A 15,113-nucleotide genomic window follows, 5' to 3' on the forward strand; every position below is an offset into this window, starting at 1 on the left:
GTCTCTTAATTCAGTCTTCTAACTCCCACTCCACCATTCTGCTACGCTGCAAGTCGATCTTTTTTTATAATGCAAATCTGAATAGATTTCCGCTGAAAACCCTTTCACCACATCTAAAAACAGATACCTAATGAAGTTGGGCTTCCCTGATGGTTAAGTCGGTAAAGAATCCACCTGCAATGTGGGAGACCTGGGCTTGATCCCTGGGTTGGGAGGATCCCCTGGAGGAGGGCATGGCAACCCACTCCAGTACTCATGCGTGGGAGAATCCCCATGGACAGAGGAGCCTGATGGGTTACAGTCCATGGGGTTGCAAAGAGATGGACACAATGGAGAGATTAAGCACAGCACAGCACAACTATGAAGTTCTTCAAGCTGCTGTCTTCCTCTCCAGCCCCATTTCCTACCCCTACCTCCCACCCAAAGGACACCCAGGCACATCAAACTTCTTCATTCTTTACATTTTCCTGAATTTTGGCGAACCTTCCTCACACAGTCTGGTATACCAGTTCCCTGCACCTCTTATTTAGCCTATTCTTACATATTCTTTGGGTTTCCAAAACTGATTTGATGCTCCAATAATGTGTTAAATTTTCCATACATCATGTACTTGTTATTAAAACTAATTATTGTTTCCCACATTATTTGTCAGCCCCTTGGAAAAAGGCCTAATTTTCTTGTTATGCTCTGAGGAACATTCAATAAACATTTGTTGAAGGAAGAAAATCAGTCATGCTCTTGTGACTAAGCGAGATTTCCCCTATCTGAATATAACTGCAAGTTTCTAAAACACAAATTAGATAAAAGAAAGATAAATGATCTGCCTTTTTAATGTCTTAATAATATTCTCCTATTTCCTCTTATAGAAAGTTTCAGGCTTGAGGCGGGACAGCCAGCAAACCTACATCATCTCCATCATCCTTTTGAGCTTTGAGATCAACATTAGCTGAGTTTATGTACTGTCCTCAAGAGAGTATAATCTTAATTAGGTTATTCCAACCTGTGAAAGTAAACTCTGGACTTGGGCAAAATATTTTAATCCCCTTCATCCACAAAACATAAAAACTGTAAGTATAACATATATAGAGAAAACAATTTCAATGTAAATTATTACACATAAGCACAGTTATCATCTAGAGTCCTGCAAATTACAAAGAGAATCTGTTTTTTCTTTGTCTAAGATGACCAAAGAGTGCTAAGTTAAAATTTCATTTGGAAGGAAAAGTAAAATGCACGCCTTTTATGTAAACTTGGCTTTAAGAAAGGAAAAACAAAGAGTAACAAATGAGAAATACCAAGACAAAAGAAAGGCAATACAATTAATACACGAACATAATTAGTAAACTAGTATGTCTACTAAATAGATCTACTTTATTTACCCTAACGTATTTTTTCCCAGAGCCCCCAAGTACAGACGTGGCCAGGACTTCACAAAGAATCACCCACAGGCACAGCACCCTCCCCACTTATTTATTACTGAGAAAAAGAGACAAAAATAATATAAAAATGTTCTGAGCTGTGGTACACTTAAACAGTACTTTCAAAATCGTAACTACAAACCTGATGAAGCACTAAAACAATACTCTAAAAATGATACGTAAACAGAACATATTTGCCTTGACCATTCTCTTCTGAGTATCCTGGTTTTGTGTTGTTTTTTATACATACACTTGGAGGTTGGGTAGGCAGGTAGAAGGGAGGGGGAGGGGGAAGCTTTGCATTTTGAAACAGTGTTAAAAATGAATTTAGGTAACCTTCATTGAGTATAAACTTTGCAGGAAATTGGACTATACTGTTCACTTTATTAGAGTTCTATACTGATGAAAATATGAAAAGAAGTGTATCTTAAGTTTTGACAGGCTGGAGAAGAGCAGATTTTCCCTTCTGGGAAGCAGAAAATGAGTTCTCAAGGTGCCAAAAGTTTGAAAGGAAAGAAAGAATGTTATAATATGTACATCTTTGTTGGCTTCTTTTTCTAACAGAGTCTGTATTTTATACCTATGTAAAAAAATACAGATACCATGAGGGATCTTCATGAAGCATATTCAAACTCTATGTAAAACTCTCTGTCAGTGTTTGTCAGTAAAACAGCTTTTAAAAAGTTAACTGCACAAGGTTACTGTAAAGATAAAATAAAAAATGAAATGATCTCTGGGAACAGTCATTATGATCTTTACATGCATGTTTTGCTGGTACAGAATTTAGAAGTTTGAAGTGTCATTTTTTTTGTTATTGAAAGATTTTGAAGAATATCTTTTTCCAGGTAACCAAGTAGAAAAATAAAGAGTTCCTATTAAATGAAATTCAGTTATCCTTCTCTGCAATTAAATTTTTGTAGTCAATCATTACTTAACACATTTTTTGCAGTTTAAAAAAATTATACTGCATGTTATATGAACAGTATATACATTAATTCAAGAACAGGATATACATTAATTTATATACAATAAAGTAGCAAGAAAGGCAATCTAATTGTAAACAATCCAGTAACTTAGCTCAATTAGAAAAGAAAATCAGACCTTTAGTCTGATAATGCCACATTATTTTTGTATAATTATGTTAGCTGCCTAGGTTACCAGTTAGGAAGACTTTTGCTGTAATGAAACATGAGACCAATGACAGTATTATTTTCTTCTCTACAACAGAAAAAACCTCACACTATCAAAGAAAATGTACTTTTATATTTTCCTTCCCTCAAAAGAGTATGAACCTACATCTTTTTATATTGCTACCAACTGGCACTTCTTTAATCTCCTCTCTAATTTATGATTCTTATTGCCTGGCAGTGAGCCACCGGTTTCTAAAGTAATAATGAGAGTACAATAAAGCTAACAGTCAGGATAATCTGAGAAGTTGATTTCTTCTGAGAAATAAAGGCTGACATTCCTCCAATGACCAATTCTCTGACAACATCTGATGTTCTGTGATTCTCAAATTTTACGTTATTAAAAAATCAAGTGAGAACAGGTAAGACAAACATACTGCAAAGATGAAAAAGAAAATTAACTGATTCAAAATACCACTAAGAAAGGAATAAACTTTCTCTAGCCTAATTCTGCATTTTTATGCAAACATCAGAATTTATGCCATCTCTTTTAAGTGAAACTGACAACCACTAGACAGATTCTGCTAAGAGAATGGAAAAAGTTACAAGGAAAAGGTTATTTTTAAAGTTTTTTGATGAGAGAACTCATCATCTGATTTCTAGCAAGGTATAAACTTAAACCAAAGATTCATTTAAAAATTCAGTTTTCTATGAAGACAAAATACTAACTTTAACTCCAACAAATAAATCCTCTTCTCAAAAACATTAGAGCATAAATTATAACGTATGTATCAAAATGAAATAGTAGTAATCCATAAATCCAACAGTTCTAATTCTATGAATCTACTCTGCAGAGATTTCTACAGATCCCAAGAGATGTAAGAAGTTGTTACAAATTAGAAACAACCCAAATGTCCATGAAAAGATGGGAAGGTAAAATACAGCATCTATACACAATGCATAATCATAAATATTAAGAACAATATTAGCAATATGTATTTACTTAGAGTGAAGGTGTCTTCCACCTCAATATTGAGTGAAACTAGCATCTATTTGTGTAATATGTACAATGTGATAACATTTAACAAAAACTCCACCTACAGCTATAAGATATCAGATGGAGATGTCTGATAAGCCACCATGAATAAACACTTAAGTGTAGGATTTGGTGGATACTTTTTCTTCATAGTTTTATTTTATAGTTCGCGCATATATGTATTTAATCAGCATATATCATTTTTTTAATGAACAGTTATTTTTACAAAAGATCATAAAAGCCGAGGTCAAAAGAAATAAAATAGTACCTTAAACGATTGGTGTAGGTATCAACACAGGTCTTCATTTTGGCTAATAATGTACCAACGGAAGTCTGACACTCTGACTGTTCTTCTTCCTCTTCACCATTCTCTGTAGAAAGAGGCAACAACAGGGGCACCATGCACGTACAGGAAGCAATGGCCCGGAGCAGTTCTAGCAGAGCTCGATAGAGTGGCACGTGTCTTGCCATGTCGAGAACTGTAAGAGGGAAGAGAGGAAAAGTATAAAATGAGCACATGTGCAATATAAAAGTTAAGTCCACAGCAATGTAGCTTCTACTTCAATCTTGAGATTAATTGGTAGGTTGGTAAATGGACTGAAGAAGTTTGTGAAGCATCAATGTATAGAATACAACAGGCACTTTTAGGGAAAAACGACAACAAAATGAACATGGCACAGAGTTGGGAGATAGCAAGAACTGTAAGTAAGCAATTTGCTACTTGTTTTTGGCTGTGCTGGGTCTTTGTTGCACTGTATGGGCTTCTTTCATTGCGGAACACAGGCTCAGCAGCTGTGGTGCTGGCGTTCTCTAGCTGCAGTGCTCAGGCTTAGTGGCCCTATGGCATGTGGGATCTTAGTCCCCCAACCAGAGATTGAACTTGTGTCCGCTGTATTGGAAGACAGATACTTAACCACTGGATCACCAGCGAAGTCCCAAGTAACTACTCAGTTATATCACAAATAAAAATAATTAAACGGTCCAAATAATATATTAGGGCAGTAAGTACATTTATTAGTATGACATGGAAATATATTTTTCAAATTAAATTGAAAGGAAACCATTGTATCTTAGGTAAAACAGAATGATACAACCACAGTTTACCAAAAGCAAAATTCAATAAATCAACTTGTTAGGGAAAAAAGAAAGTTGACAGTGGTAGCTTTTAGTTGTCAGCTACAAATCAAATGAATTTCTTTCTTAAAACTACATGCATCTCACAGTGGATTCCATGCTCTAAGAACATGTATTGCTTTTAAAACTTTTATAAGCGGTTTTGTTAGGTTTGTGGCTTCCTCCCAAGTGGAATTTCCTTTTGTGAATCATGTGAGTTAAGGACCTAACAACATTTTTCCAATAGCAGTTACTGAACAAAGTTAATCCATAACTTTATTATTTATTATGTTAGTTATTCTTTAATTATTCACTGAAAACCTACTGGTGGACAGGCTGGGAATATAGCAGTGAAGAATACAACCAAAAATCCTTGCCTTCATGTAGCTTACATTCAAGGTAGAGAAGACCAAGTGAGTAAAAATTTTTGTAGACATTACTAAGTACACTGAATGCTAAATAGAAGATTGAAACAGGGAAGGAGAATTAGAGAGTACCGGCTTGAGGAAGAAATTGTCTAACTGCCCACAGCACTATACTGGGGTTAGATATGGGGAAGGATGAGGCCTCATCCAGGAATTCTGGACTTTGTTTGGCAAGGTATGTAAAGGGTTGGCTTAAAAAATTAGTTCTGGTAATGTGGAGACCAACAGTGAGCTGTTCAGAGTTATGGAGGAGCAGGCCCTTGTTTCACACCTTCCAATAATGATGCAGAGAACGGGGTAAAAAGTATGACTGTTCATTCTTTCTTTACTTACTTGAAATGTTACTCTCCATCTTTAAAACATAAAATTTGCATGTGCGCATGCTCACTCAATCCTGTCCAACTCTTTGTGACCCCATGGACTGTGTAGCCCACTAAGCTCCTCTGTCCATGAGATTTTCTAGGCAAGAATACTAGGGTGGGCGCCATCTCCTTCTCCAGGGATCTTCCCAACCCAGGGATTGAACCTGTGTCCTGTATCTCTTGCACTGGCAGACAGATTATTTACCACTGAGCCATATATTTGGTTATATTTAAAGCTTCTTTTTTAATTTATGACCTAATGCTACTTCTTATTATAACTCTATACTATAACATAATACACTATAGTTTTCAGGAAATTCAAGTTAAAATCCAAAGTTATAAAAAACAAACCAAAGTTAATTGATGGGCATAAAACACAACATTAATATTTGTGAGGATATGAAAAGGCTAGACTTTCTATGTAAACAGGTGGACATGCAAAGTGATAATGAATTTGACATTATTTTACATGCCCATATTCTATGACAGATGCTTCCTTCTGCCTAGGCCTCACTTATGGAACAGAGGGTCTGAATAGGTAATTCTCCAAAAATGATATATAAATGGCCAATAAACACACTGTCATTAGTCATGAGGGAAATGCAAATCAAAACCACCATGAGTAATCTGCCATCTTATATGCACTAAGATCGCTGTAAAAGTAAAAAAATAACTTTAAAAAAGTAAAGAAATAACTTATTATCATGTGAACCAGCACTTCCACTCTAGTAAAAACCCAAAGCAATTGAAAGGAGGAACGAAAATAGTACTTGTACACTCACATTCACTGAAGCATTATTCACAATAACCAAAAGTACTGGAGTGGGTTGCCACTGCCTTCTCCATAAACAACTCAAATGTCTATCAAATAAGTAAACACTGAAGAAGAACAAAATTGAAGGACTGACAGAATCAGACTTCAAAACTTACTACAAAGCTACAATAATCAAGAGAATGTAGTACTGGTGAAAGACAAATAGATCAATGGAACAGAAATGATAACAAAATGTGTACATGAAGGTTTGCAGCAGCTTTGTTTATAACTTCCCCAAACTGGAAACAGCCAAGATGTTTATCAAAAGGTCACTGGATAAACAAACTGTTGTATAACCATACAATGGAATATTATTCTGCAAAAAAAAGAAATGAGCTACAAAACTGAGAAAAGACATGGAGGAAACTTAAATGCATACAATACTCCTTAGTAAAAGAAGCCAATCTGAACAGGTTTACAGTGCATGGTTCCAACTAATGACATTCTGAAAAAGGAAAAACTATGGAGCCAGCAAAAGGATCAGTGGTCACTAGAGGTTTCACTGGGAGAGAGCGAGCGGGTGGAATGAATACATGGAACACACAGAGTTTCTAACGGCAGGGAAACTAATGACACTGTATGACACTGCAATGGTGACGCACGCATACCAGGCATTTGTCGAAACCCACAGACCGTGTAACACAGAGCAAACTCTAATACACTGACTTCAGTTAAAAATACGTCACTGTTAGCTCATCAACAGTACCATGTACCACTCTAACCACCAGACTATCAGGTGGCTCAGGGGTAAACAATCTGCCTGCCAAAGCAGGAGGCGCTGGTTCAATCCCTGGATTGGGAAGATGCCCTGGAGAGGGAAATGGCAACCCACTCCAGTATTCTTGCTGCGAAAATCCACAGACAGAGGAGTCTGGCGGGCCACAAAGAGCCAGACACAACTGGCACACATACACAACCACACTAATCAGGATGTAAGTAACGGGACACTATGAGTGGAGGGGCAGAGAAATGTACCATCGGCTCAATTTTCTGTAAACTCAAAGCCTCCTTTAAAAATCTTAGTCTACTGATTAATTTTTTAAAACATTAGTCTAACAATTTAAAAATAAACTATCTAAAATTATTTTACATAAAATTATACAACAATATAAGTAATTCAAGACACACTGATGTTTCTTTTTAAATAAATGGTTATAAAGTTATCAAGAACAACAACAAAAAAAACCCCACAAAATGAGAAGCTATTTCTCCATTAGCCGAATAAAGCTGAGGACAGCCTACATGCTAAAACTCAATACAGAAGACAGTGGGGAAAAGAATCTGACAAACATGAAAATTTTTTAAAAGTTTAAAATCTGGAAATAAACAGCCACAGAGAAAGTAAGAAAGCTCCTCTAAGTTAAGTGAAACATGATACTTCCTTTTATGTACTGGTGTTTATTTTATTCAACTAAGTAGATTCCAACTAGGAATCTTAAACTACAGAAAGCTAAGATAGTCTCTTCATATCAAGGAGGGACAGAAGTAAAAGCTGTGGAGGCAAGGTAACAGGCAGTGGATAATGAGATTGAGAATAGTAAAGACAAGTGAGACATACATTTACGGGCCTGATTTACAAAGAACATGAAATAAATTTCAGTACTATGTCATTTCTTATGACAAATTTTCAGCTTAAAAAAAATGAAGCTTTTATATATTTCCACTTTCTTGACAACAGTCAGTTACATAAACAAGTGTTCTCATTTTAATGTCACATTCCACCCAGATATTAATGCATACAGCAATCCATGCTATGTCTAGAACCTGAAAAATGGTTATTCATATCTGATTTACATTATTCATGTTTTCTTTTTAAGACTTATTTCTGAATATCTCCAGGAAGGGGAATCTGGAAAGCTAAGGGAGAGCTAATTTTTCCTCTCTTTTTAAGACAGGCACTTTTAAAATAACATGTCTGGGTAGTCAGCAAACGAAATGAGTCAATAAACATAACAGTCTCTTAATGATAAAATACAGATGAGTACAAAATACACCAAGTGTTTCAATCCTGAATTCCGTAATTCTCTATTTTGCCACACAGAGCTTCATCAGAAAACCCTCAGGTGTCGTTTCACACAGCACACGCCATCATTACTCCAGGATTAAATGTCACTAGCCTGACAAAGAAGAGCAGCACCACAACACTGTTACACAATGCCCCGCCTGCAAATGGCTTACAGCAACTTCTTCGCTCAGCACGTGCCACGTGCATATTTCAATTTACTGCTTACCCTAACCAAGCAAGTAAAGTCACTATCCTTTGGATCCTCAGATGGACCTGTTGGTTGAATTATGCAATGCTTGAAATATACCTTGGAATTTACCATCAACAACTACAGATACAGGTGTGTGACACTGCTATATAATTATTTCAGTTAGAGAATGTTATGTTTTGAAAGGAGTAACCAGTACTTGGTAAAAGAATAAAATTCCCATTTTCTGTATATGAAAAAACATTTCAGTGGGGAAAATGATATTCAAATTGCTGGAAAGAAACAGCATAGGGTAAAGGTTGGTGAGAAGAAATTTGTAAGACATAACCATAGAGATTAATCATTTTGTCATGAAACACAATTCAGCAAGTATAAAAGCTGAAAATAATTCTAAGAAAAAGTGGGAAACATTTACTGCTTGGCTTATTACTGGCAGAAGCTATCAATTCAAACCAAAAAGTTTCAGTGAAATTTACCAAGGATTACTAATGGAAAAGACCCACTCCTTCCAGAGAACTGAAAACATTTGCCACCTTCAATCAGGAAGTTGGTCAGGTTTTTTGTTCACTTCTTTTTCTCTGAATGTAAACAGAAGTTATTCATCACTTTGTGGACTAAAGTAGGATATCTGGGAATACTTCATTCCTGATGCAATGGAGGATAATGAACACTTCTCTTTTAATTATTTTTAAAACTCAGATATTTATAGCAAATATGTTATAATAACTCTAAGTGGTCTGTAACTTTTAAAACTTGTGAATCACTATTTTGTACACCTATAATTTATATATTATACATCAACTATACTTTAAAAAATAACTCAGACATTTAATAACTTCAGTATTTTAGGTTAAAATATGTGGTGATCATACATTGCAGACATAAACTGCTAGTCATGTTAAATATATCAGTTAGGTATGCATATCCCATTGCTGCTGCTGCTGCTAAGTTGCTTCAGTCGTGTCCGACTCTGTGCGACCCCATAGACGGTGGCCCACCAGGCTCCCCCGTCCCTGGGATTCTCCAGGCAAGAACACTGGAGTGGGTTGCCATTTCCTTCTCCAGTGCATGAAAGTGAAAAGTGAAAGTGAAGTCGCTCAGTCGTGCGCAACTCTTAGAGACCCCATGGACTGCAGCCTACCAGGCTCCTTCGTCCATGGGATTTTCCAGGCAAGAGTACTGGAGTTGCCATTGCCTTCTCCGAAATATAGAGCTAGAATACATAAACTGTGGGATCTAATTAATATGTACCTTTTCATTATATTTTCTATCATTCTATCCAACTGTTAAAATGATAAAACATTCTTTGAAGTTCTACTAAAACGCATTTATTTTCTATCATTTTCCACCACCTTCAACAGAGTAAAAGAGAAGTGCAGACTGAAAAATTATGCAACAAACACAAGTATAATAAATGTATTTCCTATTTCACTATACAGTTCAAAGATATCTTTCTTGGGGATTTGTTTCACAATTTTTGTTTCCTTCTACACCAAGAGATTTTTCTGGGAAAATAGGTACTCCTGTCATTTTTATAGCAAAAGATGTAAAGAAACAAGAAGAGGAAGAAGAAAAAGAAGAATCTGTCTTGACCATGTTAGGATTATCGGGATAGTACTTAGAAAGTGAAAGTCGCTCAGTTGGGTCCGACTCTTTGTGACACACGGACTTTAGCCTGCCAGGCTCCTCTATCCATGGTATTCTCCAGGCAAGAACACTGAATGGGTTGCCATTCCCTTCTCCAGGGTATCTTCCTGACCTGGGGATCAAACCGAGGTCCCCCATGCAATAGCACTTAACCTCTTGGTAATTGTTTTTGTGTATATCTTTATCACACTCTGACAAGTCTCTTTCTTGGGTTCCATTCAAGACAAAATACAGCTTTAAAAAATTTGTTTTTAAGGATAACCTTTAGAAGAATATTTTCAGAAAATTATAACATTCCAGGGCAAGTGCCTGGCCCGTAGGGCAGCACCCAGGGTGCCTTATTCCAGGATCAGCAGTGGCTATATGGACAATAAAGATTTATTTCTGGATTCCAGAAAGCATACAAGAAACAGTAACTGAAATAAGACACAAAAACAATGATGCAACAGACATTATTCTAAAACTACATACTGAATATCATTTTCATTCAAAATGCTTTTACATTTATGTTCACTTTAAGTTTCTAATAACCTACATAATATAGGAAAAGGAAATTTTTTTGACATGGGAAAGCTAACCAGCAAAATATATAGGAAAATAAAGTTTTATTCAGCATCAATAAATGCTGAACATTTCAACATCACTGTCTTCATTTGGATTTACATTGAAAATTGCAAAAGAAATGCATGCTTTATGTTAATCCATTAGTAGGTAAGCAGTAAGATCACATAGAAAATAAATACTAACTACCCAGAAAAACATCTTGTTCTTTTCTGATGTTTTTCAGCGTATGCTGATTTTATTTGTCTGATCAACTTCAGAAATACAAAATGAGAGGCTCATCTAAAGCATAAAAACCTCAATACAATCTAGGAATGTAACATTTGTTTACAGAATGTTCATTTGAGTAGACACAAAAACTAATGTGAGAATTAAAAAATAAATTATTCAAATATTTAGTTAAGTTATCCTTAACTTATTTCTCTGTAAAATAAAAATCCTTTCAAGTGACTGAATACTAAAACTTAATCCATAACTATGTGCAATCAATATCCCTACAAGTTACACGACTAGCATGCATATCTTAAAAGATAATCATGGAAAAATAGTTACAGTTCCAACTGTACATTTATTCCTATGTAACTTTTTAGTATTCTTGCCTGGGAAATCCCATGGACATAGAAGTCTGGCAGGCTACAGTCCATGGGGTCACAAAAGAGTTGGACTAAACAAAATACAACAAACTTAGTAATAATTTTTGGATATAAAGAATGTGGTCATATTTAACACATTTGCATAGCAACAAAATTAACTTATTCTCTCATAAAATTAATTTAAATACTGAATTTTAGAGGAAATATTCTAAAATAAGATACAGTAACTTTTAATCCAGTGTGAGGAAAATCAGATGGTGTAACAAAGTCTTCTGTAATGGGTTTTGTCCCATTACACTTAGTTACAAAACTACGAAACCAATAAAATGAAAATGATGAAATTTTAATACTAGCACATACCATCACTCAGCCAAGACAACCAGCCAAATTAGTAGATATTTTATAATCCTATCAATTTAAAAAGGTCTGTGCCTCTTCTCTGGAGAAGGCAATGATAACCCACTCCGGTACTCTTGCCTGGAAAATCCCATGGACGGAGGAGCCTGGTGGGCTGTCGTCTGTGGGATCGCACAGACTCGGACACAACTGAGGGACTTGACTTTCACTTTTCACTTTCATGCATTGGAGAAGGAAATGGCAACCCACTCCAGTGTTCTTGCCTGGAAGATCCCAGGGACGGGGGAGCCTAGTAAGCTGCCGTCTATGGGGTCGCACACAGTCGGACACGACTGAAGCGACTCAGCAGCAGCAACAGTGCCTCTTCTCATTCTGATCTTCCTCTAACATGTCAGGTCTACTCATTTTTCTGTTCCGTACTGATAAAAATCTATTTATATCATTTTTAAAATTTGAAAATACGTGAGTTTAGTAATAATGGCCATATTATGGGTAAACACTTAAACTTGGGCAACTGAATACATTTCTCTTTATTTCATTTGCCCCTTCCTATTACGACACTATGAAACAAACACTAAAAAGGCAAAGATTTTGTAACACTTGATAACATTCCTGGAATGTTCTACTATATTCTACTATGTTCTACTATATTAGTGGCAAGTAATTTAATGCGCCCAGTGGTGCTGTTTTCTAAAAATAGGAACATCTCATTTTCCAAAATGGGAATGAGACAGATTCTAACACTTCACCTGCTATTTCTTATTTTCACACACTGTAAAGTATTTCTTATTTAACTTACATGCAAAATACATTATGAGAAATTCTGGACTAGATGAAGCACAAGCTGGAATCAAGACTGCAGGGAAAAATATCAATAACCTCAAATATGCAGATGACACCACCTTTATGGCAGAAAGTGAATAAGTAAAGAGCCTCTTGATGAAAGTGAAAGCCGAGGGTGAAAAAGTTGGCTTAAAACTCAACAATCAGAAAACTAAGATAATGGCATCTGGTCCCATCACTTCACGTCACACAGATGGGGAAATAATGGAAACAGTGATAAGACTTTATTTTGGGGGGCTCCAAAATCACTGCAGATGGTGACTGTAGCCATGAAATTAAGACGCTTGTTCCTTGGAAGAAAACCTATGATCAACCTAGACAACGTATTAAAAAGCAGAAACATTACTTTGCCAACAAAGGTCCATCTAGTCAAAGCTTTGGTTTTTCCAGTAGTCATGTAAGGATGTGAGCTGGACCATAAAGAAAGCTGAGCGCTGACGAATTGATGCTTTTGAACTGTGGTGTTGGAGAAGACTCTTGAGAGTCCCTTGAACTGCAAGGAGATCTAACTAGTCCATCCTAAAGGAAATCAGTCCTGAATATTCACTGGAAGGGCTGATGGTGAAGCTGAAACTCCAATCCTTTAGCCACCTGATGCAAAGAACTGACTCACCTGAAAAGACCCTGATGCTGGGAATGATTGAAGATAGGAGAAGGGGATGACAGAGAATGGCATCACCGACTCAGTGGACATGAGTTTGCATAAGCTCCTGGAGTTGATGATGGACAGGGAGACCTGGCATACTGCAATCCATGGGGTCGCAAAGAGTCCTACAGGATCTAGGGACTAAACTGAGCTATATTTCTGGCAATGAAATGAGACCGCCATCTAGTGGCCAGTGGGGTAACTGACGTCTTACTCAATAGCACGAATATATAAAACAGCAGCTGGAGGAAAAATGGTCCTTGTATATCATTGTTTACAAGCAATTTTCAAAATAACATGACTACAATGAAAGGAAGTCAAAATATGGGGAGGAGAAACTAAAATGAACACATACTTCATATGAGGATCTTCCTATCTAGTAAAAAAGTCTCATAAAAATAACTACTTTCTCTCTTTAGAAGCTTTTATCATTCCTTTAAAAAAAAATGATACTAGAGATAATGGAGAAGGCAATGGCAACCCACTCCAGTACTTTTGCCTGGAAAATCCCATGGACAGAGGAGCCTGGTAGGCTGCAGTCCATGGGGTCGCTAAGAGTCAGACACGACTGAGAGACTTCACTTTCACTTTTCACTTTCATCCATTGGAGAAGGAAATGGCAACCCACTCCAGTGTTCTTGCCTGGAGAATCCCAGGGACGGGGGAGCCTGGTGGGTCGCACAGAGTCAGACACGACTGAAGCGACTTAGCAGTAGCAGCAGCAGAGATAAGAGTCTAATACAAACATATAAACCACTTTTTGTTTCACTTACCAACTAAACTGTGGCTTCAAATTTACTGTTTTATAATTCTAACAACTATTTTATAGATTCAGCTTTTTGAATTAAGTTCTTTGAAGGTAAAATCTGCACAAATTCTACTTAAAAAGTTACTAAATCTGTTACATATAGTTGACCAGCACAAGGTTGTTACTGAGCACTGTTAGCCTCTCCCTCCTTCACTTCTTGTCTTTTGTGCACCCTTTTGTTTCTTTGGGGTGGGCGGTGGGAAGGGGCTCCTAAAAAGCAATTAAGTGGTCAAAGAAACATCTCAAAGGCTAAGAGGGAACATAAAGTGCTATGTTTTTAAGAGAAAATAAAAATCTTAGATCATATGAAAAGTTTCATCTCACCTGCCAGAGTGAACTGGTAAGCTTGATAAGAATACATCACACATTCACAGAATAAAGCAGAAAGGTTTTGGTTTTGGTGGAGGGTCCTGGAAATAATCTCCAAGGGCAAACTATAGTTCAGGGTGGCTTTCGAAAGAGCCTATTACACTAGGCTTGTGTTTTTGTGTACTATATGCTAGCAACATAAGCGAGCCATTTCTTGAATACAATGCCTTACACAAAATTATTAGCACTGCTCTCACACTTAAAAAACAACTTGCTAGATACGTGATAAAATAGTCTATAAAATGTCATCAATATCATGAAAGACAAAGAAAAGTTGGTAAAGTTTCCAGATTAAAGGAGAACAAAGATATGACAATTGAATGAAATAAAAGATTCTATATTGGGTGCTCTTCCTTATCCCAAATCCCCAAATGGTCAAAAGTAATATTCTACAGACCAATGACAAAACTGGAAAATGGACTTAAGACTAATTTTATAAAATAAAAATTTTACTAAGTTCCAAGAAGTTTATTTGTTCAGATATTAAAATGTCACTTTAAAAATTAACATTTTAACCAAAATTGGTAATTTACATAAGCAGTAAAGCTATATATCCCTGAAATAAATAATTTTTATTTAGAATATTATACATGGGCATACATAAATAATATACCATGCTTGTCAAAACTACGGATCAGAATGTTTAAACTAACGAACAACTGCACTCATCTCACAGGCTAGTAAAGTAATGCTCAAAATTCTCAAAGCCAGGATTCAATAGTACAGGAACCAAGAACTTCCAGATGTTCAAACTAGATTTAGAAAAGGCAGAGGAACCAGA

The 15,113-nt window shown here is 36.2% G+C and overlaps 1 protein-coding gene across 8 annotated transcripts in view; it reads right to left on the bottom strand.

The window, feature by feature from the left end:
- The window catches only part of BIRC6 (baculoviral IAP repeat containing 6), a 216,187-nt gene that overhangs the window by 38,059 nt on the left and 163,015 nt on the right, over positions 1–15,113 (bottom strand). For all 8 annotated transcript variants that reach the window (XR_011466116.1, XM_070379760.1, XM_014477364.2 and 5 more), the window contains one exon: positions 3,850–4,060. Coding sequence is in view for 7 of the 8 variants with exons in the window: in XM_070379760.1 (XP_070235861.1) it covers positions 3,850–4,060 (211 nt within the window). In the remaining variant the exon portion in view is untranslated. The remainder of the gene's footprint in view (positions 1–3,849; positions 4,061–15,113) is intronic.

Source organism: Bos mutus, chromosome 11 (genome assembly GCF_027580195.1).
Source record: "Bos mutus isolate GX-2022 chromosome 11, NWIPB_WYAK_1.1, whole genome shotgun sequence".
NCBI classification, from domain to species: domain Eukaryota; kingdom Metazoa; phylum Chordata; class Mammalia; order Artiodactyla; family Bovidae; genus Bos; species Bos mutus.